The sequence below is a fragment of the Mus caroli genome, unplaced genomic scaffold (genome assembly GCF_978045245.1).
Source record: "Mus caroli unplaced genomic scaffold, Mus_caroli_1 scaffold_6, whole genome shotgun sequence".
NCBI lineage: Eukaryota > Metazoa > Chordata > Mammalia > Rodentia > Muridae > Mus > Mus caroli.
Window position 1 is genome coordinate 18,092,051 of NW_028227261.1, and position 27,286 is coordinate 18,119,336.

At 52.8% G+C, this 27,286-nt stretch overlaps 1 protein-coding gene across 1 annotated transcript; it reads right to left on the minus strand.

Moving 5' to 3' along the window:
* Positions 1-356: 356 nt before the first annotated feature.
* On the minus strand, positions 357-27,238 carry Aldh4a1 (aldehyde dehydrogenase 4 family member A1). Its single transcript, XM_021161587.3, has 15 exons — positions 26,950-27,238; positions 16,358-16,451; positions 16,176-16,268; positions 15,344-15,391; positions 14,553-14,708; positions 13,000-13,149; positions 12,848-12,922; positions 11,550-11,737; positions 9,447-9,520; positions 7,862-8,058; positions 7,566-7,613; positions 6,606-6,758; positions 5,922-6,043; positions 5,055-5,173; positions 357-1,910 (listed from the first exon to the last, which is right to left on the minus strand). Exons 1-15 carry the CDS (start codon positions 27,006-27,008, stop codon positions 1,798-1,800), a joined length of 1,689 nt encoding a protein of 562 aa, XP_021017246.1. The 5' UTR covers positions 27,009-27,238; the 3' UTR covers positions 357-1,797.
* Between the last annotated feature and the right edge of the window lie 48 nt (positions 27,239-27,286).

Here is a 27,286-nt window from a genome sequence, read left to right on the forward strand (position 1 = left end):
GTTCTATTTGAACACTAAGAGATACGGCCCGCTCACAGTACAAAAAGTCTGCTCTGCTTCTTGAAGTCAGGCCTGGAAACACAGGCTAGAAAACCCAGCACTCAGATGGCTGAGGAACCAGATTCAAGGCTAACCTGGGCTACCGAGCAAGAGCATGTCTCCAAAGAAGCATACTGGAGCTAGAAAGATGGACAGTCAGATAGGGCGCTCACTGCTTTCTCAGGCAACTAGAATTAGATGTAAACTCACAAAGGCCTGTACCGCCAGCCCCAACTATTCCGATCCACCCATCCTGGCCGCTGTGGGCACCTGTACACACATGCACGGACATGCAAAGGACACACACGATCAAAATGTTAAGTATTTTGCCCACGTATTTACTGCAGCATCATAAAAACTTCCACAGTGGCTGACCAGGTCTCTGGGAACCGTGGCCAGGCAAAGGTGACACATAAGATCAGCCACCACAGCACATACTGGTAGGAGAACAAACGAACGGGTGACATTTCTGATCATTTTGTCTGAAATCCACAGGAATTAGCCCATTGATCCTCTGTGCATATGATGGAATTGTCACCATTTTAGACATGGAAGGTTGGAGAAATCACATGATTTTTTTGATGACCACTTTCGGGGGGGGGGGGGGGGAGAGACAGAAAGCCATTTCTAACCCTAGCCATTGGGCTCCGGAGTTACTCCTCCCTCCCACGACAGCACACAGGACCACGTGACAAGACGCTGGCAGTTCATTAGATTAGGAATGAGAAACCAGTCTGCCCCTCCCCTCCCTCCATGGCCACTTTGAGTAGATATCTGGCATTTTTTTTCCTCGGGTGGCAGTAGCCCCACCCCCTCACAGTGTACAACTGCAGAACTGGGACATTTGCAGCCAAGTCCTGCTCCCTGGGAAGCAACATGGACCCTGAAAGGAAGCAGAAGGCAGAGCTGGCCCTGATACTGGTACCCAACCCTTCAGCGTGGCGGGGGTAGCCCTTGGTGACAGCTATACCAGCTCCATGTGGACCCCAGGCAAATGTCCTTTAAAAGACATGTGTGCTCTCAAGCCACTAGAAACATTTGATTATCCAGGACCCAAGCAGGAACTCTCCCTGGCTACCACTGGGCTGGCTGCATCCATCCCACAAGAGTATGGAATGGAGGCCCGCCTCGAGGTTTCCCAGACTCAGCCTGTATGGGATGACCACCACTGGTCACTCCCAGTAGGTGTCCAGGAGGGATGAAGGCTCAGGGATGCACAAGCACCCTGGAGGAAGGCACATGGGACTAAAGGCATATGGCTGGATACAAGTCCCTGCAGGAGGAGCTAGCACAGACCAAGGGGCAAAGCCAGCTGGTGCCCCTGCAGTCATCTGGCTGAGTTCCTATCTCACTGGACATGTGTAGGGGACAAGGCCGAGGTCAGGAGTCTCTGAGTGATGAGGTGAGACACCAGAGCTGTCTCCTTCCCTGACAGGGTCCTGAGAATATCCCTTTAGGTTCTGAGGCCCTCTGAGTCACCAGGCCCAGGATGAGGAGAGAAAAGCAGACAGGCGGGGAACCTGCCAGGTACCAGGACGTTCCGTAGAGGATGAGAATTCTGGGTGGATTGGGCTGATCCTCCCCAATATGACCCGAAGCCTGGGCACCTGACTCCGAGGACAGGCACCCAGTGGCCAGGACAGGGTCCAGCTCAGCTGTAGAGAGTCCAGGAGGAGCTGGTGGGGAACAGGGGGTCAGTGCAGAGATGTCAGTCACCTGGATGGACATCTGCTTGACAACAGAGGTGCTGGCCTGGGCTCACTGCATGTAGGAGTATCGCCAGTCCCCCAGAGGCTTATGAGTCTCCTTGATGACCTGGGGTGATGTCCAGCGTAAGATGTAGTGGGGACCTCCTGGCTTGTCATTGGTTCCTGTGGGAAAGAGAACACACGATGGTTCTTGGCAGCGGGAGAGAGGTGGTGGGTAGGGGAGCTAGCATGGTGAATAGGGAAGCACGGGGCTGGCAGCTAGAGGGGTAAATGGTGGCTCTGTCCACAACATACCCTGCTAAGAGGCTTGGAGACATAGCAACTAAACATATTCACAGGCTCAGGGCTTGCTGAGCATATCAGGGTCACAAGTGTGCATGACCAGAGGCCAAGTGTGCACGGCCAGAGGGCAGGTGAGAAGCTGAGGCTCACAGTAGCCACGTAATAAAACACCAACCAACCAAAACCAACATTGCCCAGCCAAGCTGTTCTTGAGACATGAAAGGAAGAGACAGACAGTCCAAGAATAAAAACACAATATTTGAATGTATCACTCAACCACAGGAAGTAGGTAAGAGAGGAAGAATTATAATAATTCTATTCTCTATATTACTATAGCTAAGAACCAAGCCTTAGCTATCATTAATCAGCATAAATGTAAGTGGGTTAAATTCTGCAATTAAGGGGCTGGCGAGATGGCTCAGCTGCTAAGAGCACTGACTGCTCTTCCGAAGGTCCTGAGTTCAAATCTCAGCAACTGCATAGTGGCTCACAACCATCTGTAATAAGATCTGATGCCCTCTTCTGATGCATCTGAAGTCAGCTATAGTGTACTTATGTATAATAATAAATAAGTCTTTGGGCCAGAGCAAGCAGGGACTGAGCAAGCAGGGTTGACGGAGTGAGCGGGGATGACTGGAGTGAGAGGGAATGACCTGAGCAAAAAGAGGTCCTGAAAATTCAATTCCCAACAACCACATGAAGGCTCACAGCCATCTGGACAGCTACAGTCTACTCACATACATAAAAGAAATAAATAAAACTTTTAAAAATTCTGCCATTAAAAGTCATAATGAGTGAATGGATCTAATAAAAACCAAGACCCAGGCTGGAGAGGGAGCTCTGTGGTTACGAGCTCTTCCTGGTCTTCCACAGGACCAGAGTTCGGTTCCCGGCAACCACATGAGGTGGCTCACAACCTCCTGCAGCTCCAGCTCAGGGGATCTGTCGCCATCTTCTGGATTCTCCCGGTAACTACACACACGTGGCCTGTTACTCATATGCAGAACATACTTTTTTCATTACCTAAAAAAAAAATGTATTAATCCTAGCACTTGGGAGGCAGAGGCAAGTGGATCTCTGTGAGTTCAAGGCCAGACTGATCTACAGAGCAAGTTCCAGGCCAGCCAGGGCTAAAGAGTGAGACCCTATCTCAAAACAAAACAAAACAAAACAAAACAAAACAAAACACAGTAAGACCCTGGGCTGCTGAGACGATTTAACAGGTAAAAGCGCTCACCGGCATGCCTGATGAGCTGAGTTTGGTCCCCACGACCCACATGGTGGAAGGAGAGCCCTAATTCTCACAACGTGTTCTGTGACTCCATACGTGCACCGTAGCACATACATGCACACACACACTCATTAACTAAATCAAAGGTTTTTTTTGAGACAGGGTCTCACTATGCAGCCTTGGTTGGCCTGGAACTCTACATAGGCCAGGATGGCCTTGAACTCACAGAGATCTACCTGCTTCTGCCCTCCAAGAGCTGGCATTAAAGGTGTGTGCCATCATACCCGATCCCCCCAAAATACTCATTTTTAAGTAAATAAATAAACAAGATCTAATTATACATCATTTAATAGACACTTCACCCCCTGAAGACACGGGAGTTGCTCACAACAGATAAAGTAAACTCTAAACTAAAACTGGACGAGGAGGCGAGAGGGAGGGTGAGATTAGAAATGAGGAAGTAGTTAAACCAGAAATAGAAAATAACAGCTGTAAATACATAGGCAGCCAGTATCAGAGCATCAAAACACAGAGAGAAAATATTAATACACACAAAAGGAGAGGGAGCCCCCAGTACAAATACAGGAACTGCATACATGCACACACACTTGTGCCTTGCATAGGGAGGGCAAGTTACTAAAGGATCATGAGAAATGCTTTGGAAATTGCTCTTTAAAAAAGACAACAGAGTCGAGCTGTGGTGGCGCACGCCTTTAATCCCAGCACTTGGGAGGCAGAGGCAGGCGGATTTCTGAGTTCGAGGCCAGCCTGGTCTACAAAGTGAGTTCCAGGACAGCCAGGGCTATACAGAGAAACCCTGTCTTGAAAAAGCCTAAATAAATAAATAAACAAATAAATACGACAACAATCCCTCCTGAATATTTAGCCAGGAAAGAAAACAAAATCCGCACACTGACGAGTTTTCTGTGTGTCAACATTCACTTCCACTCTATCTGCAAAACTGCCAAGAAAAGAGAACAGCCAAACAGTCCACTGACCAATGTGTGCTTGAAAAAACTGGTACATACACACTGTGGAATAGTATTCAGTCGTGAAAAGGGAACTGGGAGCCGATAGGCTGTATGAAATCAGCCAGGCTCAGAAACACCAAAATGGTGCGCTCTCTCAGGACCCAAAAGTACTGATCTCAGAAGCTGGCAATGAGAGTGGTCGCTAGAGGCTAGGAATTGCAGACAGGAACAAGTCCTGGGGTGCTGCATTCTGCACCACAGGGTGAGTATGGGTGACAATTATACAACATATTTCAAAGACCTAGAACTAACGGCTTTGAATGCTTTTTAGTCACACACACACACTCCTCTCTCTCTCTCTCTCTCTCTCTCTCTCTCTCTCTCTCTCTCTCTCTCTCTCTCTCACACACACACACACACACACACATCTAAAGAGACAGATTAGCTGACTTAAACACTATATGCCGCATAGATGGATAGAAACATCACATTCACCATTAACTTGTTCTGGTCCTGGCTACCACTAGCGGGTTGTAGCTGCTGGCTATTCACTGCCTCTCCCGAGCCCAAGCTTCACCTATGAGCCTCAGAGCATTGGACTCAGGTGATTTTGAGTCTGGAGGTGGACCAGTGAGCATTGATGCTAACGTCCACAGCCCTCCCCATGCACGCCTCAGTTTCCTCCCTGGTATAATAAGAGAACAGCCTCCTAGCTTCTGAAGCTCCTGAAAAGACTGTTTGAACATCCATACACCCCACAGTGAGCTGTTCTGTTCCGACTTACACCCCCAAGATAATGACCAAGACTCGCCTCCCACTCACCTGAGGCCCGGGCGCCCCCGAAGGGCTGCTGGCCCACCACAGACCCAGTAGACTTATCATTGATGTAAAAGTTGCCAGCAGCGTTCCTCAGCATCCTCGTGGCCTCCTGGATAATCGCTCTAGGAGACAGGACAGTGATCATGGGGGGCCGCCAGCCCCAAGTGTGGCCTCCAACCCCTCTTTCAGCCCACACTGGCTCCCACTAGGCAAGCAGCCATGTTAGGAACAGGATGCTAGAGTGGGCCCTGAGGCTCAGCTTTTCCCGAGAAGGGGGTTAGCTCACTGGCCTTCTGGAGTCACAGGGAGGCCTGGGTGGAGAGACAGGGGGTCAGGTCACAACTAGCGGGATGATGGGGGGCTAGTGGGTAACGGAGGTCTCCAGTCTAACTCATCCATTTCACTAGAGCACAGCAAACACCCAGAGCCTATGCTTCCTCCTGGGCTTGCACTTCCATCAGTGGCAGACAGAGTGGCTATGGGGCTGAGGAGGAAGAAAAATATAAAAATTCAAAGTTAGGGTGGCAGGACCCACCCACATCAGATCTGTTTCCACTGCAGCACGGGGCAGGATGGTCACCTAGCTCAGTGGGGCCCCCAACAGGTCAATCATGAGGTCCCCAGGCCTGTCCCTGGAGATTCAGACAGGGATGGTCACCAGGGGCTCGTGACAGCTATGTATCTAACAAGCCAGACTGCGGTGTGCCCGTTTGGGGCAGTCCGCCTTTAGGTGTCAGCTGAGAGGACTGAGGGAACGCTGTGAGGGAAAGCAGATGAGGGATTAGCAGAAACTGCATCCAGGAGGTGAGGTTGGCGCTGAACTGGCAAGGACGGGTACACAACATTGCTCCCAGGGCTGAGGCCACTCACTTATCCTGGGCGAACACTGCCCCCGTGAGGCCATAGCTGGTAGTGCTGTCGACCAGCTGCAGCGTCTCTCTGTATTTATCATCTGGGTACACATATACTGTCAACACAGGACCGAAGATCTCCTGGGAGAGAAGAGAGGGGTTAGTGCCTACGATGTCTCCATCTGGTCACCCTCTCCAGCATCCCAGACTTCAGCCCACATAACAGCCCAGACAGCAGGGGCAAAGAGGGACCGATTCCTCCAGGTCCCCTCTGGTCTCTGTGTCCGGCTTCCTGACCATTAGGCAGAAGACCCAGAACCTTCTGGCTTCCCTGTCATATCCTCAGATAAAGCAGCCAGGCCCTGGGGAGCGCAGGAGGCTTAGCACAACACGTACTAAGGCATCCTCCCTCCTGGGGGGCTCCTCTCCCACTAAGGGTGTGCTTTCTCTGGCCCTGCACCCCAATCCCATCTCAGGCATCAGCCATGACCACACCACAGTGAGCCAGCAAGCCCACAGGGGCTGCAGTAGCTGTGGCAATGGTGTGCTGCTAGGCCACAGCCAGCACTGACAGCGACAGAGTCTTGGACAGGCCTGAGCTCCTGCGTTCCCTCCGGCTGTGAGCCATTCCTGTCAGCCATAAAACCAGGCAACATCGGAAAACAGCATGACGCCATGCCCGAGGCCAGCCCGATGCAGTCACCTCCTTCATGATGGGTTCCTGTGGGTCCTTGCTCTCAATGATACACGGTTCCACGTAGTAACCCACTGACTCGTTACACTGGCCCCCTGCCAGGATGCTGAGGCTGGGCGAGGAACGTGCATGCTCCAACCACTTCTTAATGCGAGCAAAGGCCTAGGGTGGATGAGTGGGAGCATCAGAGAGCCACCTCCTGCCCGCCCCGCCCTACCCCACCCGGTATTCACCCCAAAATACCTCTGCCTAAAGGTGAGGGGGAACAGGGTTGGAGACAATGAAGGCCTGGCTAAGCCATGGTAGGGACACAGAGAAGGGTCCACACGAGTATGTGTGTGTATGTTAATTTGTGTCTCTGTCTGAATGCATGTGTGGTATGTGGTTGTGTCGATGTAGTGTGTGTGTTGTGTTTACCTAAGTGCATGCGTGATATGTGTATGTTGCGTATGTCTTCAGCGTGTGTGTATGAATGAGTATGCTGTGGTTTTGGAAGCTGGGTATATGTATATGTATGAGTTATGTAGCAGGTGGCAAGAACACGTGGGGTCAAACCACAGTAGTCCTTACATACCAACAGATTCCGAGACAGACACACAGAAAGCTGCATACATCGTGACGTGTTTACACTGAAACACGCTCTTAGCAGGGATGCCGGGCATGTGGCTACAGAGATGTGTTTTCAAGGCCATACCTACATCATGGTCTCAGAGCTGTGCTCTCAAGTACACGTGTGGGGCCTGCCTGTATGTGTGCGTACATGAGTGTATGCACACATGCACACTTTAGGGGCTTGCTGAGCCTGGTCTGAGTGTGGGCAGACAATTTCCTGCCGTGGATGATCTGGCCTTCTTCCAAGCCAGGGAGGCACATGTATAGTTACCAGCAACACTGACCAGCCTGTCCCACTCTGTCCCTCATCTGTGCCCAGTGCCCCTCCCCTAGAAAGCACTGCATCTCACCCCCTACCTTGGCATCAATCACTGCGGAGAAGAAGGTCCCAAAGTCCTCTGCAGGCTGAGGAAGAGACAGACAGACAGACAGACAGACAGAGACAGAAAGTGAGACACTGTAGGGCAGAGAGGAAGGGACCCTTTTTCCTACATGCACCCCACCCCACAAGCACAGAGCCCCCAAGGAAGGACCCAGCCTCAGAGAGCCAGAGAGAGCCGCAGGGAGGCACTCAAATTGCTGGAGAGAGCGAGCTGAGCAAGCGACCTCCAATCCTATCAGCCACCTGCTGTGAGAGCCAAGGCCCCACTCACATCCCCCACTTTGATCCTGCTGTGTTCCTCCAGCAGTCGCCCTTTGATCTGCGGCCACAGCGACTTCGGCACGTAGAGGCGCGAGCAGGCTGAGCACTTCTGGCCACCGTACTCGAATGCGGAGCGCAGCGTCCCGCTCACCACGCTGTCCACGTCGGCCGAGCTGTGCACGAAATGGAAATTCTTCCCGCCACACTCTGCAGGGCACGGAGTGTGGCCATCACTGGGTGTGGCCCGGACCACCACCCACACCCATCCACAGCGCCACACTCAGCAGAAGACAGGAAGAGGGAGCCACAAGCCAGACCTGCTCCACTCCCTAGTTGGGGAAGCAAGGCTGGGGGAGGGAACAGGAGAACACAGGGCATCGGCAGGCACCAACTCCCCATCACAGAGAAAACCAAATGGTGACACCGACAAGAGGGGGGACCACCACAAACCAAGCTCCCAAGGGCTCGCCCACCCATTCCTAAAAGCGGGCCAGGTTTTCCTGAAACCTCCCGGGGAAACTCCTTTACAGACGACCTTCAGACAGGTCATGGCACTTTACAGCCTCAGTTTACCGGATCAGAAAGAACAAGTAACATCAGCCAGCCCAAAGCACCCACCACCTGCCAAGTGCCGGAGGAAGCACCTAACTGTCTCCCCAAGTCTTGAGGACCACTGCCATTGTCCTGCCCCCATCTCAAAGATGAATACACTGAGAAGCCTTGATGCAGCCACTGGCTTCAGGGTGGGCCATGGCCCGCAGGAAGGAGAGGTTGCCCACTCCCCTGCAGAGTTCCTAAGTCCATAACTGGGAAGCTCAGTTGCTATGGGCAACCCAGGCACACATCAGAGGCCAGCTAACTCAGGAAGGGCCTCCCATGGGTCCCACCTCACACTAGGGGTTAGAAGGCTGAGCCATCATCAGTCCGGGCTTCTACTGTCAAGTGCACCCCAGGCAGAAGTTCGCTGAGGTCTCAGCAAAGTGTGTTCTACAACTCCTGGCGCCATGGGGACTGTGCAAAATGGGGTTCCGTGGCCCAGGGAGTCTGGGAAATACTGCATAGCCAGTTATACTCTCTGAGGATATAAATGGAGTACTAAAAGCTCTGAGAAGCCCTGGAGGAGGAGAGTCCATTGGCTTTGCCTCACAATGTGCATCAAGTGTTTGTGATCAGAGAATGGTTTCTCAGGAGGAGAGTTACCACTGCTGATGAGAGACCACGCTGCTGTCCTCTCAGCTAGCTTCCTCCTCTCCTGTCTCCCCTCCTCCACACCCACAAATGGGCTCCTTCCTCCCCTGCTCAGACCCGTGCCTTCCACACAGCAGCCCCGAGTCATGTGTGCTACCAACACAGGTCTAAAAAGGAACACAGCTTTCAGTCCCCGCCACAGGCATGATTAGGTGTTCCATGCTCACACATGGCTCCGGCGGGGGGCGGGGGGGGAGTGTCACTGTGCAGGCTGATAAAGAAGTCCCCATTGTTGGCTCAAAGGATCCCAAGAAGATCCCAGTCACCCTTCTCTTTCTCCTGGTTGCTCATCATGGCTCAGGAAGGGGGGGGGGGGTCCCTGGAAGTGTGTGAGGGGCGGGGCTCACCTCCAGCCAGGCGTGGAAAGGTACGGAACCGGTCCAGGTTCTGGGCCACCTGCCTCCACAGGTGTTTGAAGGTGCTAGAACCAAGAGACACAGTGTCAAGAAGCCACGAGAGGAAGAGGCTAAAAGACCTGGGGGAAATGCCTAAGGCGGGTATGCAGGGGTCACGGTAGTACCAGGAGGAACTAAGTGGGTATTGGCAGCTGTGATGGGGGTGGGGTGACACCCAGAAGGCCCAGATGTGAAAACAGATAGTGCTGGTCCCGGCTCTGACACAGGGCTGTGTGACCTTGGGTTTATGGCTTAGTGTCGCCAAGCCTCCAATTCTGCACCTCACCTTAAGAATGAGCTCGGCCCACAGGCGTTCCAGAATAAGCCCGAACTTAGGCTCAGGCTGGGCACACTGCAGTCACTCAAAAGCAACACACACCTTGGTGGCTATGGGGGGAACATCCTGGCCCAGGGCCTGGCCTGACAGACCAAACCAAGAGCTCAGGCCACCCGGACCTGCCGCCCCTGAGACACAAGCCTCCTGCCAGGGCTTCACTGTGACCAACCTCAACACCACAAAACAATAAAAATGCTAATCACCCAGCACAGCAGCTAACGGTAATTTATGACTTTGCTACCTTCGGCCTAGCAGCTTGCTAGAGCGTAGCAAACAGGGGGCCAGGCCCACTCTCTGCCTGCTAACAGGCAGAGACCCAAGCACTGGCAGAACAGACCTCTGGGGAAAAGGCCCTGTCAGCACTCCTCAAGCTACCACCCACACTGGCGAACCAGGCATGGAGGGTGCAGAGACACCATTGCAGGTGCCACACAGTAAGGGCTGCAGATGCTAAATGGGACACGGGGCTGTCCCAGTCAGCTCCACCCACTCGACCAGAAGGCTCCTCAGTCAGCGATCTACACATGACTCAACTGCCCCCAAGCCTGACAGTATCAATCCCTCTTCCTACCGAGGCCAGACTGTCCCGGACCCAGACCCTGGCTGCAGACCACCACTGGCTCACCACCCTGCTCTGTGGACTATGCCCTAGGCTCTGAGATCTCTACATGATCTATAGCTATTATCCCAATCCCTGGAGCTCCCAACTTCTTGACCTTTTGAAGCACCTCCAGCCGGATCCTAGGACAGAGTACAGACGGGAGAAGAGGGCAAACGGTAGGCAGATCTGGGATACACAGACCCAGGTATGGAGAGGGTCTGGGGGAGTTGCAAACTGTTGTCTAGCTTCTAGCTAATGAGACATGCAGGCCCAGGGGGACCAGAACATACGCCATATAAGGTTTAAAAGATAAAACACTCCCAATTAGACATGTCCGGGCTATGGCTCTTAGGAATCCAAGAAAACAAAGCTAGCCCCTCCTAGATCCAATGGGCAACCCCAGCCTGAAGCAGTACAGTGCTTACACCATTCCCTAGAACCTTCCGCGTCTCCCACCACCTTCCGAGCGCAGCCCAGACACACCTCTGCAGATTCGGAAGACTCTTAGGAGCCGCTGGGCCGAATCTGAAAGATGGGACCAAGGGAGGCGGAGTGGACAGGTGGCAAGCAGGGACCTCGACCTCATAGCTAACTTATCTCCAGCCTTGACACAGAACTCTGTGCTTCGGGAGTTGGAAGACACTTGCTGAGTCTGCATGCTGATGCCTGGTCCGCCCCTCTGACTCCACCCTCCAGACCCAGGGGACACGCCCTACAAAGTATCACAGGCTTAGCCAGCAAGCACCCTCAGTATCCTCCTCCTTCCTATAACCCTGTCCCTACCTCCTCATCTCTGCCTAGCCAACCTTCCACCGGGGTGCCTCCTCCACAATGCAGGCCCAGCATCTCCTGTTTCCAGCTCACCCGTTCATGCCCTCTGTGGTGGGAGGCTCCCCTCAGCCATGGGCTGTTTCCAGCCCACACAATGGCTCACCTTTTCCATCCTTTCAAATATTCACCAAGATAGGGACCCCTCCACTCTCATTCGGCACAGTGGCTCGCCCATGCTCACACAGAGGGAGTGGGCAAGGTCAGTGTGTGACGGCTGGGTTCACAGCCCCAAACATCAGCTCATATCCCTACACCCCATGTCCCACCCCACCCCTCAGGGACTTACGGGACACTGCCTGTAAAATTGATGCCACAAAGGTGCTCTGAGCTGGTGACTGTGTCCCCGAAGGTTGGCCCGTCGGCTGGCACAAACTGGATTATGTTGGGGGGCAAGCCGGCCTCCCGGAGGATGCGGTAGACGGCATAGCTAGCCAGCATGGCAGTGTCACTGGGCTTCCACAGAACCACGTTGCCCTGTCATAAAGGTGTCAAACATGATTCACAAGGTGGCGGGAGACCAACCATACCAAGCATGTACCCCACTACACAGCACGGTCACTCCTATGGGAACCTGATTCAGACCCTACCCAAGCTCACTGATACAATGTCTCTACTGTTTTCCAGAGGCCCCTGCCATGGAGACCCCAGTCTTCACCTCTGACTCTGGCCTGGGCCCCCTTTCCCTGCAAGCCTGGGCCGAGTCTTGCCTTCATTCCAGGTTACGACTGTAACCCAGTGTTCTGGGACATCCCAGGGTGTGGCTGGACAAGTACGCACACACTACATGCACGTGCGCTGAGTCAGAGCACGTGCAGCCTCATAGGCACCAGGAGGGCCCGATCTACAATGCACGAGGCTGTCCCTGTGCATGCACAGAGAGCACAAACGCCATGCCTAAGGTCCAGGCTGCTGGACCAACACCAGCTCTCTTCCTGGCAGGCTTTTGGATTCCCCCACATCAGCCTGGGAGCTCCCTCGGGTACAGGCGCCTTCTCCCAACAATGGCAGAAGACCTTGTGGCTTTCAGTTCAGAGCTCCAGACTCCAAATTCCTATCTGTCCCTCTACAAGTCCCTGATGTGCATCTCAGGTGAAACCTGGCAAAGAGGCACAGGGGCAGCCACCTCTCTCATAGCTTTTCAAGTTAACTGACATCGTCAGCACACAGTGTCAATGGCTGCCACACATATGAGCCCTCCAGGTCACCAGCAGCAGCAGCAGCAGCTGTCAGATCCATGGCTCAGTCTTGGCTGGACCTGCCTGGCATCTAGCATATCTCAATCTTTGTGAGTTGATGGTGTGAGCCCTGACACACACACACACACACACACACACATACACACATACACACACACGCGCGCGCCATTGCTCCTGCTCAATGGAGGAGGAAACTGTGCCTCTCAGCTTGGGTTCTGACCCGGTCTCCCACAAATGGACAAGGCTGTAAGATAAACCAAGAGCTGGAACCCAAAAACGTATCCACAGCCCCAGCTGCTACCCTCTGTACTTCTCCCATAACTATGGGCAGACTGGGTTTGTTTGAGATCCGGGGTGTGGCTAACTGGCCCCTGGCCCCGGTCCTCACCATTAAGGCCGGAGCACCTGCCAGGTTGCCTCCAATCGCAGTGAAGTTGAAGGGAGAGATGGCCGCCACGAAGCCCTGAAGGAGAGGCAGTTTGTGAGGTGAAACTCAATGTTCCCAGGAGGCCCTGTGGCTCACTGCCTGCCCTGTGGTACCTCCAGCCCCCGGTACACTGCGTGGTTGGTGCTGGGTGGCACGCTGATGGGCTGTTCCCCCTCCAGTTCCACGGCAAACTTGGCGTTGAACCTGAAGAAGTCGATGAGTTCGGCTGCAGCATCGATCTCTGCTTGGATCACGGTCTTGCCCTGTTAGGATGGCGGCCCAGCTTCAATGACACCAGACAGGCCAGAGCCAGCTCAGAGAAGGGAACAAAACCTCCAGTGGGCTGACCATGCCTGGCCCCGGGACTGAGGAGGGAAAGGACCTGATTCTCAGACATCCGAACCTCCCGTCCATCAGCGTCTAGTGACGCTGGACCGGACAGCACCTACTGACCATCTTGCAGAGGTACGCGGTTCATAATTCTTTGGCATATTGTTAGTGTGTAGTGTAGCAGACTAAGACCTTAAAGGTGCTTCCTAAAATCCCTTGAATCTCGAGCCAAACAAAAAAGGCTGTGACAACCACACATGACGATGTCTCTCTCATCACAATCTCAACTCTGAAGGGAAGGCGAGGAGCTGTCATCCCACCTCCACGCAGCAGAGGGCGCTCTCATCACAGAGCTGGATAAGCAGGTGGGCAGCCTGGGGTTTTGGTGGCTGTTAATTCTTAAGGAATTCAGGTGAGCATTTCCTGGAGCAGACGAAACCTCTCTCCATGACTCCGTCCTCAGTGCAGTGTGCTGCTCACTCTACAAAACCATTTCTCAAAATCCCATTTTTCATTTGACAACTTAAAGATGAATATCAAGCAAGACACCTCTCACATGGACAGTAAATATACAATTAACAGCCTGCTGCAGCCTGAGCTTAACTATAACTGACACCGCACACACGGCTCCAGACTGGGGCAGAATGGCCCTTCTGAGCCTGGAATTCCAGGAAGCCCCTTAGAGGACAAAATAGAGCCAGGCCAGATGGTCAGAGTCCCCTCTAGGCAGGGGACACTGGGCAGAGCCAGAGGGAGCCTGAGCTTCCCCACAGACTCCTGCTAAGCCCAAACTCAATCCATCAAAGACAGAAGAAGGGTAGAGGGGCCCAAGGTAATGGGATGAGGACCCGGCAGAGACCCTGGCAGTCCCTGGGTCAGGAGCAACGTTGTGGTTGTTTAAGAGCTCCCACTGAGGGCTGCAGGGGCCTGGCTGAGCTGAAAGCAGAGAGGCTGGCACAAGTTCCGACCTGCCGCGTGTGAGCCCCATGTGTCCCAGGCTGGCTGTGCAGGCTGCCTGACACCTCTGTGGATGGCAGTGCCATACAGTGATGTCAGAAGGCTGGCCACTAGGAGGGCCTGAAATGACAAAGGCGTGGCCCGGAGTAGGATGGCAGGACTGAAGGGGAGGTGACAGGCCATGGTGGGACACATGGGCTCACCACTGTCGGCCGCATCTGGTAACCTATGTTACATCCTGTCTCCTCAGCCTTGTTTCTGGGGAGCATCTCCAAGTCCCCAACAGCTCCTGGCACACAGAAGCTGTTCAGCTAATGTCTGGTGTCAGGAATGGAGTCTGACGGCCTGACAGAGCCTGACAGGGCCTGTCCATCCTCACCTGTCCCACCATGGTCTTGGCAAGGACTTCAGCCCTCCGGGGCCCACTCAGCATATCTGCCGCCTTCAGGAAGACCTGGGCCCGGTCTGCCATGGGCTTCAGGTCCCACTCTTTCCTGGCAGCCAAGGCAGCATTGATGGCTCTGTTGAGCAAGGCCTGGAGAGAGAGGTAAAGGGCTCTCTTCTGCCTTACACAGCGGGGCACACAGGGGGGACCACTAGCTACCAGCAGAAGGCGCCCCCAAGTCCTGTCCACACTGCTATAGACAACCTGCTGTTATCATGAGGTCTGAGGCTCCTGCCTCACTCTCTCCCATGGTCTAACTAAGGAGGTGCCACACCCTCGGGATCTCTGACACTCCAGCCTTGGGGTCAGAACCACGGCTTGGCACACATACTAGCTACAGGTGACCCAGACCCCACCAGCCCTCATTACCATGTAGCACCAGCCACTCCCATGGGCTGGCTGGCGCTCTCTCTCTCTCTCTCTCTCTCTCTTTCTCTATCTCTATCTCTCGGCCTGCCTTTCCATCTATGTATCTAACTGCTCAGACTGTCTTACAGAATCTACGCCATCCCTGAAAGACCCCCTCCTCAGGTCAGCTCCAAGGGGTGGGCACTTTAGTGGGAATATTTGGTGCTATTACTGCCCTGGTCAACACAGCTAGGTTTTGGCTCCAGTTAACCTGTACATGTCTGGTTCTGTTGCAGACTCGGCCCAAAGATTCCAGGGCCAGGGAAAAGGCGGTGCGGTCCACTCCCACCATGGTCATCGGGGACTCAGGAACTCACCTTATCGGCATAGCAGAACTTGGCCACCTTGTGTCCATGGTTAAAGGGCTGAAAGAAGAGGGGAGTGTCACCGTTTATACGTAAAGCCAACACCACAGAGTTCTGCTCCATTTGTGAATTATCAGCTTCTGTGGTCACTCGGACTTGTTTGAATCCCACCCAGCTCAACTGCCAGGCCGTGGCAACTCCCCCCTCCTCCCTGGCTCTCTGTGCCCAGAAGCTGTGCACCCAGCCTCATTTAAAAGCTCTTCCAACGGGCCAGGGAGGCAGCTCAGCGGGTAAAGGCGCTTGCCGCTCAAGCTTTGCGATGTGACTCCAATATCCCAGAAAGCAGAGGTGGACGGAGAGAACCGACCCCACAAAGTTGTCCTCTGACCTCCACAGGTGCCCTGTGCTCAGAGTCACAAAGCTAGCAGGAGCATGCAGAGAAAGGTAATCTAGTTCTTCCACACAGTGCGCATGGAGTTCTGTCTGAGGAGACTCACTGGCAAAAAGGCTAGCCCTTCCCTCTTCCCGCCTCTGACTGTGAGACCTCTGAGCTCCCTGGTCTGCTGAAGGCCATGCTGGTTTCTAGAGGGATTGAACTCCAGTTAGGAACTGATCTATGGGAAGAAGCCACCGGGGACGCCCACACCCTTCCCAAGCTCCTTGCTGTGGACGTGCCTCAGGAATGGATCGTGCATGGCACCCTCTGATTCTAGAAGTTTTAGGCATCCACAGAATTCAAAATCTGGGAGAGAAACAATGACCCATACAGGCAGTCCCGTGAGCTTCCAGGGGGAGGTCTGAGTACAAGGTGAGGCTGAGCCCTGCCTGCCCTTGTCCGACCTACCGACAGCTGGTACTGTATATCGGAGGTCCACACCTCCTCGTCCCCGACAACGCAGGGGATGGCTTCCGTCTGGCCCTTCAGGTCCTTCAGAGCCTGGGGAACAGAATGGGACAGAAAAGTGGATGGGAATTTCCTGCCTCTCTTTGTCCCATGCCCCTCGGGACACCCCCTCTCCCTGTTACCTTCTGCAGTGCATCCCGCTCGGGGCTTCCCTGAGAGAATGCTAAGATGGGCTCATTGGCTACCTTCAGAGAGGAGGTGTGCTTCCATCGCAGCCTGGGAACGGAACAAGCATGGGGGGAAAGCAGACTGGTTAGCAGCCACTAAGTCAGTTCCTGTGTCTCCACGGTGGCCCTGGGCTGGCTCAAAGCAAGTCCGGGGCTTGGGGAGACAACTGGCTTTAGGTCTAAGACTTAGAAATCATAAGCCTACCCCTGTGTGTCTTCGGGTGCATGACTCGCCTGCTCTAAGTCTGTTTCTACAGCCACTGAATGAGAAGACGCCACCAACCCCCTGAAGTCATTTTGTATATGTTTTGTTTTTCAAGACAGGATTTCTCTGTGTAGCCCTGGCTGTCCTGGAACTCGCTTTGTAGACCAGGCTGGCCTCAAACTCAGAAATCCGCCTGCCTCTGCCTCCCATGTGCTGGGATTAAAGGCGTGCGCCACCACGCCCGGCCATTTTGTATATGTTAGAGACCCATTGTCTCTCTCTCTCTCTCTCTTTTTTTTTTTTTCCTGAAATTCACTTCACAGAGTCAGGCTTTCTCTACACCGAACAGGTAGCCTATGAGGGCTGAGTCTCTCAGTGTGAGCCAGAGAGATGCCCTCAGTAGAGACCTGGCATTCAAGTGGGCAAGGGCATCAAATATGGACCACAAACTTGGGAGGACTGGCCTGGGTCCTGGGTGCAGCAACAGGCAGGGCTGGTTCAGAGAACCAACGTCCCATTCCTGTGACCTGGTTGGTGAATGATCACCATCTTCTTCCTTGTCTAGGAGCACGAAAAGGGGAAGATAGAAGAAATGTCACCAGCAGCCGGTGTCCCATCATTCCAGAGCTAAAGGCCCAGCTCTTCCGCTTCCCAGATGTGGGATGTCCCCACATGTCCCAGTTTCTTTGTAAATGAGGACAGCTCAGAGGACATCTTAATGTTGGCAACACTAACAGAGCACAGGCCCCAGGGCAGGCCTCATCAGCTGTCCAGATAGCAGATCATTTTATCATGACAATGACTAGCTGAAGGCTGAAATGAAAAGAAACCTGGATTTGAGTCTAGACCAGCAGTTCTCAATGTGTGGGGTCATGACCACTTTGAGAGCCACATATCAGATAGCCTGCATATTAGATATTTTACAATTTATAACAGTAGCAAAACTACAGTTATAAAGTAGCAAATGAAGTAGCAATGAAATTATGCCTGGGGAGCCACCACACCATGAGGAACCGTAGTAAAGGGTCACATCATTAGGAAGGTTGCGATTAGCTGGTGTAGACAAAGCCAGGTACCATGTGTGAGATGCTGGGGTAGGTTACCACGTGCCTGGGGCTCGGGCTGGGTGATCTGCGGGGACGGTTCTGAAAAGCAGGAGTGCTCTCTCTGGGCCGGGTTTGGTGATGCTACAGTTGGGCAGAGAAGCAACGCCTCTCCGAGGGCTGCTTTGTGGGAACATAGTGGCCTGGACTGCGCTCAGACAAGATGAAGCGCTCTCTCAGAGAAAAGCTCTTGGCTGGTCCTCCTCCAGCGTAGCCACGCCCATCGGAGCACGGCCACAGCCACGTGTTTCTCCTCCCCCGCCCCTCCCCCCCCCCCCCCAAGAAGGAATGCAAAGGCCATGAAGGTTGAGTCAGGGAGGTCTGGAGGGGGCACATTCCAGAAGAAGGGCAGAACAGAGAGGTGGGGGAAAGGCCAAGATGGCCGAGGAGGAGGAAGAGGGACATTTGCTGACCAGATCTTCACGAAGAGAGAAACTAAGAATCTACCTGGAGGTGGTGAGGGAAGGTGTCCACGCCCTCCACGGCCACACCCAGAGGCCACGTCACATTCCTTGGCCCCACCCTTGTCTGGCCAATGACCCAGTCCTACCTCCCTTAAGCTCCAGAACAGAAGAGTGAGACCCAATAGGTTACTGTGGAGACCGGGCAGCTCTTAACTGGCAAAGCTAGAGAAATCTGCCATGTCCCTTCCTCCTGAAGTCCTGGCAACAGGGAGAGAGGTGTTTGGAGTTTCTAGGGGCTGACAGTGGGAAGGTAAAAATCTCACATGTGGTCCCAAGTCCAACAGGCCTCCAGGCCTCCCCCCAACCACCCACTGCATTGGACAATGTCATTCCTGGAAGCAGATGAATCAAAGCCAACCGTCCCAGCCAGTCAAGATCCCTCTCCACCAGCAGGGCTCATCTACTCCTCTGGGAGGCCTGCCTGGAGCCTGCTTCCTCAGCCCAAGAACACTACATGGTACCCTCAAAGGTCACCTCCAACTGTGCGTGAACAAGCCAGGCATTCCTCGCCCACTGGGTCCAGATAGATAGATGTACCAAGGCTCAGGAGTCCCCAAAGACCCCACCCCTCCCCAACCAGGATCATATTCAGGACAGATCCAGCTCTGGTGGGGAAAAAGTCAGCAAATGCCCCGCCCACACAGGGTCTCTCTTCCCTGCCATTCCCCCACCCCCCAAAGCAATGCCAGAAACAGAAGTCCCTCAGACCTCCCTCCACCCTCCCCAAGGCAGAGGCCCACTGTGACCTCAGGCTCACCGGGGCTTTTCCAGGGTCTTGGACCGTCTCCAGGCCCTGAGGAGGCTAGTTCAAAAATCACGTTGAGCCTGAGTTAAGTGGTTCCAAAACTAACAAGCCTTTCTCCCAACAGGCTGTTTTTTTTTCTTTTTGGCTAGTGATCTGTCCTGACTAACAGGCACCCCTCCAGTGGCTTAGACGAAGATGGAGGCAGATCATTTGGCAAGACTTAAGGCTTCCAGGAGAGTGGTTTTCAACCTTCTGAAAGCTACAATTCTTTAATATAGTTCCTCAAGGTGTGGTGACCCCCGACCATAAAGTCATTGTCATTCCTACTTTTGTAACTATAATTTTGCTACTGTTGTGAATCTAATGTGTTTTTGGAGACAGAGGTCTGCCAAAGGGGTAGCTACCGGAAGTTTGAGAGCTCTAAGAGGATTCCTGAAGGCCTTTCTAGGCAGGACAGTTTTCTTCATTCATTCTTTCATTCACTCATTCATTCACTCATTCATTCATTCATTCATCCATCCATCTACGCAGTCAGCTCGGTTAGCCCACAGCAACAACACAGGTTTACTCCGCCCACCAGGTGGTTTACTCTCCACAGGTTTCTGAGCTCAACCCGGATCTCAATCCTCCCGCTGTGGAGAAAGAGGAAGCACAGGGCAAGGTCTGCACCCAACTCATGCTTCCTGGCAACCCTAAGGACTGGGCCAGGGCCTGAGCCAGAAAGCTCTTCTTCCTTGCAAGCTTCAGAGACCACCTTCCCTTCCCCCACCTAGTGGCAGAAGATGTCCCGGTTACCAGGAAGAACCTGAGCCAGCAAACTCAGGGCTCTTGAGAGGAGGAGACCAGGTGGAAGAGGGCTTGGCTCCACCCTGCCCAAGGTTCAAAGTGCCATCCTCATTCATCAGAGTCCGACATAACAGTCAAGTCTCCGCCACTATCTCCAGGCTGCTTATGCCATAACCAAAGCTACACAATCACCCTGCCTCTCCAGTGCCAGGGACCTGTGCTGAGGAGGACACAGCTAAGCAACTTAGTCATCATGAATGCAACAGAGAACGCCCACACAGAAACCACCTGGACACAAGCCGATCCAAGGGGACCTCTTTCAACCAGGGGCTGCTGCAAAAGGGGTGGGCATGACACTGCCACACTACAATACATCTGTTACGATTGCACAGGTCTACCCAATGGGGGAGTGAGCCCGTGATTGTCTATATGGCAGAGTGGACTATGTTTTCTTTCTTTCTTTCTTTCTTTCTTTCTTTCTTTCTTTCTTTCTTTCTTTCTTTCTAATGTGTCACAGCATACACGGGAAGATCAAAAATCAACTTCTAAGAGTCAGTCAGGTCTCTGCTTCTACTGCATGGATCCTGAGAACCAAGCTTGGGTCATCAGGCTTGGCGGCGAGCGCCTTCGCCTGCTGAGCCAGCTTGCAGGCCCAAGCTCCAGACTTGAACATGAAAACCGGATCGAGGGAGACTCACCTTAACCACTTCTACAATGAAGACTCAGATCCTCGGGAGTCCTCAGGCTCATTCCCCATCACACATTCCTTGAAGAAGCGCAGCCGGCCCATCCTTTCCTCAGACCTCCCATCACACTTGGATGTCCCTCACGGGTGGGTCCCCCACCCCAGCCTCAGGTCTGAGGGGGCTCCTGTATATCATCTCAAAGCCAAGCAGGGGGATTTAGGCCAGAGCCTGAGCATCCGATCTGGAAGCAATCAGTGAGCTCCCGGAAGCAGCCTGTGTCTCTTCCAAGCAACCTCACACATAAGTGTGAGGGTGTGAGAGCTGACAGCAGACCTTCAGGACTGAGCTTGTGGCCTGGCCCTCCTGCTGGCTAAGTGCCAGGTCAAGAAGTAAGTAGAGGCTATCTTGTTCCCTTTAGCTGCCTGTTTCCCAGCTGTAATCTGCAGCCTGATAAGGCAAATCCCCCTTATCACTTAATTAGGTGTAATTAAGGTAGCAGTGGAGGCCCCTGAGGAGAGGAAAGTACAGGCCCAGGGCGGGGCAGTCGACATGAGCACTACTTCACCTTGATGCCCTGGAAGACAGTGCAGCTCATCCCCTGAGCTCTTAGGGGGCCGAGCACTGAGCGGAGTGAGGTGTGGACACTGTCCTTGTGTCCTTTCTAACGCCGTGATAAAAGAGTCAGACAAGAAGCAACTTGGGGACAAGTTTCTGTTAGTTCACCACCCAGGTCTGTCACTGTAGGGAGACATCAGAGGCAGGAGCTTGAGACAGCTGGTCACAGCCACAGTCAAGGGCAGAGAGAAGAGAACACATACGTGTTCAAGAGCTTATGCTCAGCTCCGAAGCTCCTGCCTAGGGAATGACGCCACCCACAGTGGGTTGGGTCTTTTCAGAATTAACTCAATTAAGACATTCCCCTACAGGCCAACCCAAAGTAGAAAGTCTCTCACTGGGACTCTCTTCCCAGGTGTTTCTAGGTTGTGTCAAGCTGACAGTTAAAGCTGACCATCGGGTCACAGGGACCCTCCTAATGTACTAGGCTGCACTGTGATCCCATTTTATGGATAAGTCAACTGATACTCAGAGATAGCATTACTCCTTTACAGCTTCTGGTTACAGCTCATCTGTAATGGCACAAACTTATAGAGTCAGGAGATATAGTCTGTGGTCAAAGGATATCTCAGAGATCTTGGGCCAGCCTGGATGACGGGGCAGGTCAATCCCTTGACCACACAGTGCAAAGGAACCACTCACTTCCCATGTGGAGGAGGGGAATGCCTCAGACGGACAGTCACTAGCGCAGCCCAGCCTTCACTGCACACTATGTAGACCCAGCTAACCTCAAACTCAGAGATCTGACTGCTCCTGCCTCCAAAGCGCTAGAATTAAAGGTATATGCCACCACACCCATCCTGGAGGACTCTCTTGCTGTCCAGTTGTCCTCGGTATTTCTGTCAGGGCTGGCCACACAAGGCAGCTGACTGTGGGAGAGAGATGGGTCACCAGATTACAGCAAGCCTCAGTTTTCTGGGTGCTGAGCATGTGTCAAACAACTCAGCATCCATGAACTCATGCAAACCCAGAGATAAGCAAGGCCTCGTGATGAAGGTTTGTAATCCCAGTAACTCTGAGGCTGGGGCAGAGAGGTTGCAAGTTCAAGGCCAGCCTGGGCAACTTAGCAAGACTCTATCTCAAAATAAATGTTAAAAGGGGGGGTGGGGGGTGGCTGGACAATCAGCCCCATGGTAAGTACCTGTTTTACACACACAGGTTCTCAACACTGAAAAAAAACAAAAAAACAAAAAAAAACAAAATATCCCGATGTCAAGACAACCGTGTGAGAGTCTGCTACTGATACCTCCCACATGTCAACTTGAGGTTGCACTGTAAAGCCAAGCCAACTGCACAGAGCCACAGCACAGCTCAGAGGTGGAGCCAGGATCCAAGCTGCACTCCGTTCTGGGCCATTTTGACAGCAACAGTTCAACACCTACTGTGTGCCAGGTGCAGTGTGTTTCCAGGTGCCACTGCCAGCTGAGGAGTGTGGGCTTGAACAGCGGTCAGAAGCAAAGGACGTCAGGCTCCACCTGGTCCTTCACGGTCACAGAGTACACGGCAGGTGCCACACCCTCACATGTGACCCTTGTCATTGCCTGGGACGGGGCTGCTAGGATCATCCCTGTTATACAGATGACGACACTGAGGCAGAGTGCAGAGTGAGGTTAGGGACACTCCACCTCAGGACTCTGAGATGTACCTAGAACAACGGAAAGGCCCAGAGCTTGACAACACTGCCTGTGCCCATGCATGACAAAAATACAAACACCGCTCCCAGCACTTGGGAGGCAGAGGTAGGCGGATTTCTGAGTTCGAGGCCAGCCTGGTCTACAAAGTGAGTTCCAGGACAGCCAGGGCTATACAGAGAAACCCTGTCTCGAAAAACCAAAAAACCAAACAAAACAAAAAAAACCCACGTGACTGAACAAAGACTACCCCCAACAACGGCAGAGCTGGGAGGGAGGCAGAGGGGGGGGCGCCAGGGATGTGCTGGAAGCAGCCCCGAGATACACAGGAAGACTCACCAACAGCCCTGGAGCAAAGGCAAGTAAGGGGCAGAAGCCACTGTTGCCAGACCCTCCTCCAAACCAAAAGGTAATTTAAAAAAAAAGACTTGTTTATTTACTGTGTATGAGTACACTGTCACTGTCTTCAGACACACCAGAAGGGGGCATGGGATCCCATTACAGATGGTGTGAGCCACCATGTGGTTGCTGGGATTTGAACTCAGGACCTCTGGAAGAGCAGCCAGGGCTCTAAACCACTGAGCCATCTCTCCAGCCCCCTACCAAAAGGTAATTCCATGATAAAATGTCTCCTAACAAGGAAGGGCTAGCTGGCAAGCTCCCTCAGTTACTCACTCTGCCCAGAGATTAGCAGGTGTCAGTCACAGCTCCATGTCCTGGGGACATTCAGTAATGTAGGACAGCTTACGAAGAGGAAACTTCAGCTACGTAGCTTTTACCCACAACCCTTGGGACCATCGGTCTTGCTGGATTTCATTTCTTTTCAGATTTGCATCCACATAAGCTTGGGCATGGCACCCCAGTCAAGAGAGAAAATGCAGGTGTATTTCATGTGTCGTTTACATGACGTCAGGTGTGGGTCGTTTTGATGCCAGACAAATGCTCAATCACTGTGCTGGCTCTCAATGCATAATCAATTATTTGTTTGTTTGTTTAGGGTTTTTTTTTTTTGAGATCAGGTTTCATTATGTAACTCTGGCTCTCCTGGAACTCATTCTGTAGATCAGGCTTGTCTTGAACTCACGGAGACCCTCCCACTTCTGCCTTCTGAGTGCTAGAATTAAGGCCTGTGCCACCTCTACCCAACGAAATCAATTCTTTAAAAAAGTTTATTTTTAATTAAGTGTGTGTGTGTGTGTCTGTATATGGAGTTTGCACACACGAGTACAATGCCTGTGGAGATCAGAAGAGCTTAGAACTTAGGTCTTCCACACGAGCTACAAGCAAGTGCTCTTAACACCTGAGATCTCTCTGGGCTAAATATCAACTTTTTAATTGAATATATCTGAGAGCCAGGGAGACAGCTCAGTGAAAAAGGGCTTGGCATACAAGTAGGAGGACCCGAGTCTGAATCCCCAGAACCCACGTAAAGCTAGGTACAGCAGCACACATGTACAAACCCAGTAAGAAACGCACGCCTACCTCGTAACTAACAACAACAAAAATATATGAAACCGGGTCACAAACAAGGTGGAAGGAGAAGACCAACACCCAAGGTTGTCTACCTCTGGCCTCCCCATGTGCAGTGGCTCACGCACACGCGCGCACACACACACACACACCACTCACAGACTCAGTTATGGAAATCAAGAGATTCACAAAACATCGCCCAAGCCTGTAGTTCAAATATAACTCACGCACACCAATTCTTATCAAGTCATCCCTCCCGGGGGAGCTGTGATTGGGTGGCCCCACGTTTCCCAGGCCGATAGAGCTAACATTACTTGTGGAGAGTTCAGAATTCACAATTGGTGAAATGCCAAGTTATCTTCATTTTTTGAAACTAAAATTGCCCCAAATGGCACAGGAGAGGAGAGCAGTGGCGAAACCAGGGTCAAGTTTAGGGTCTGTGTTTGAGAAGAGAGTTGTGCTTGCTGCATCAGCTCAAGACAGAGATGAGCCTTCATTTGCTACGTTGTAGCAGGGAATAACTCCTGTTTTGTTACCTTTGATAAGTCATTCTCTTGAACTAAGTAATCCCCAAATTGCCATCAAAGCAGGAGTTAAGTGTGAGGCCACAAATCCATTAAGAACACAAGATGAAGCTGAGTTTGATGGCGCACTCGCCTTTAGTTCCAGCACTCAGGAGGCGGAGGCAGATGGATCTGTGAGTTCGAGGCCAGCCTGGTCTATGAATGGAGTTCCAGGACAGCCAGGGCTACACAAGGAAACCCTGTCTCAAAACAAAACAAAACAAAACAAGGCCTGTGGAGATGGCTCATGTCTTTAATCCCAGAGGCAGGAAGATGAGGTAGGGACAGCCAGAGCTGCATAGAGAAACCCTTTCTCCATAACTAAGTAAGTCTTAAAAAGAATGAGGGACTAAATAAATAACCCCAACTGTCCTAGGGGTTGTGCCTCTCAACCACTGAGGAGAAGACGTCTATCCAGAGGTATTGTTCCCATTGTGATTGAAGAAGCCACCAGGACCCCGGGCACAGGCTGGAAGCTCTCCTAAGCATTTTGCAGACCTGCCCCAAAGGTGAATGTATTTTGCTGATGTTGAGAAACCTCTCTGGGCGCCCTGCCAGGCCAGCCGCACCGGACAGAAACCAGGCAGCAGGAGCCCAGAGAACTAGTTGCAAAATCCTCTTCCCACCAGTTTAGGGGGCCGCACACTGAAGGGCGGGGATCTGGATCCAGACCAACTGTAACTACAGTTACATCTGCCTCCCCAGAACAAGCTCCTAGGCGCAGCGTGGGGCCCTCACACTAGCTAGCTAGCTAGCAAAATGATACTGCTATCCGAAACTACTTCATAACATGGACTGCTTTCCGAAAGAGAAGACAAGATGCATGGGTCCATGCCTCTCTGGCCAGTTAAGTTGAAAACTCCCCAGAGTTCCACTCCCCTGATCATGCACTGCCCCCACCCAGATCCCCTTGACTGCAGTGCACCTGGTAGCACACTGACACCCGGAGAGGTACAAAGTAAACCTGAGAATCTATAGAAGGCTCTGCCTATCTGAGCCTTCCATCCCGGGGCTGCAGTGGGTGGTCTCAGAGCAGGAAGAAACTGAAGAGGTGCAGGCTCCACTCACACATGCCCCACCTCCCACCCCAATCCCATGTCCTTTGCCTAATAGCTTCCCACAACATGAGGAAGGGTTGAAACTCACCCAGGCCATCCCATGGGAGCAGGGAGAGGGTCACTGATTAACTCAAAAAGGCCACAACTCAGTGGAGGTGGACACAGTGGGTCGCAGGCCACAGAGCAGGCAAACAGTAACCAAAGTAGGGGTGTGGGGGCGCTGTGTAAACTGTACAAGGAAGGCAGACCGAAATGGCGAATAATACCCAAGTTCAAACAGGCCATGAGCCATACTGGGGCATGATCTTGGAACACATCACTAAGGCAACCAGGATTCTGGCTGAAAGCAAGCAGCTCTCTGCCCGAGGGCTTGCCTGTCTCTTCATTACATTTGTTTGTTTGTTTTTTGAGACAGGGTTTCTCGTGTATCCTTGACCCTCCTCGAACCTGCTCTTGTAGAACAAGCTGGCCTTGCACTCAGTGACTTGCCTGCCTCTGCCTCCCGGGTGATTTATTAAGGAACTTGTCTGAATGGATTTAGGCAAACCTCAAAATGAGTCCCATGCCATGCAGAGCCGCATCACACGTTATAAAAGTCATTATGGCACCCACCGTAAAACAAAAGCCCAATATTGAACAAAAAGGGAGTGGGGTGGAGAGGTCCCTGGGAGTGTTGGGAGGCTCCAGTATGTGAACGCAGGGCCGGCCAAGATCTGGGAGAATCAGCAAATTTGGAATATACAGCGTTAGGAGAAAGAGGAGTGTAGGAAGGGGGCGTGGGCACAAATCCAGACGCCACACCCTCCCTGGGGTTGTTGGATAGGAAAACTGGCCATCTAGGACATTGGTTTGCAACCTGTAGGTCGCCACCCCGAGCGATCCTTTCACAGGGGTCGCATATCAGCTATTCTGCATATTAGATATTTACATTACGATTCATAACAGTAGCAAAACACGGTTATGAAGTGGCATAATTTTTCGGTTGGGGAGTCACCATACCAAGAGGAAAGGGTCACAGCATTTGTTAAGAACCACTGCTCTAGAGAGACCTGGTAAGGCGCCACAGGTTCTCCCTGGGAGAGTGGCTCCCGTGGAGTCGCGACCCCGCGCGCGCTTAGGGGAGCCATAGGGACCTTGGAGAGAATGGCTGCAACCTGGAGGACCCACAGCGTGGGATCTGTCCACGGTCTCAGGACTCAGGCAGCAGAGGGGCTCACTCACCCAGCGCCCCTCCAGGCGTGGGACAGCAGGGGTCGGCGGAGCGACGGCAGTTGCAGCATCGCGGAGACTCTTAACAGTCTTGCGCAGCTGTGGGAAGCTCAGAGTCAGCCCCGCGGGGCTGGACTAGACAAGCCCGGAGCGCACCACCTCTGCGGGAGGCGCAGCATCGCCCGATCCACCTCCTTCGGGGCCCCTCCGCTGGTACCCCTCCCCCTCCGTCAATAAACATCAGTTGTATTTAACATCAAAATTGCTACTGTGGACTGCGGGTCAAGGAACGCAGCAGAAAAGCCCTGAAATGATGCTCTCTTCTCCTCGTCTCCTCTCCTTATGGTAT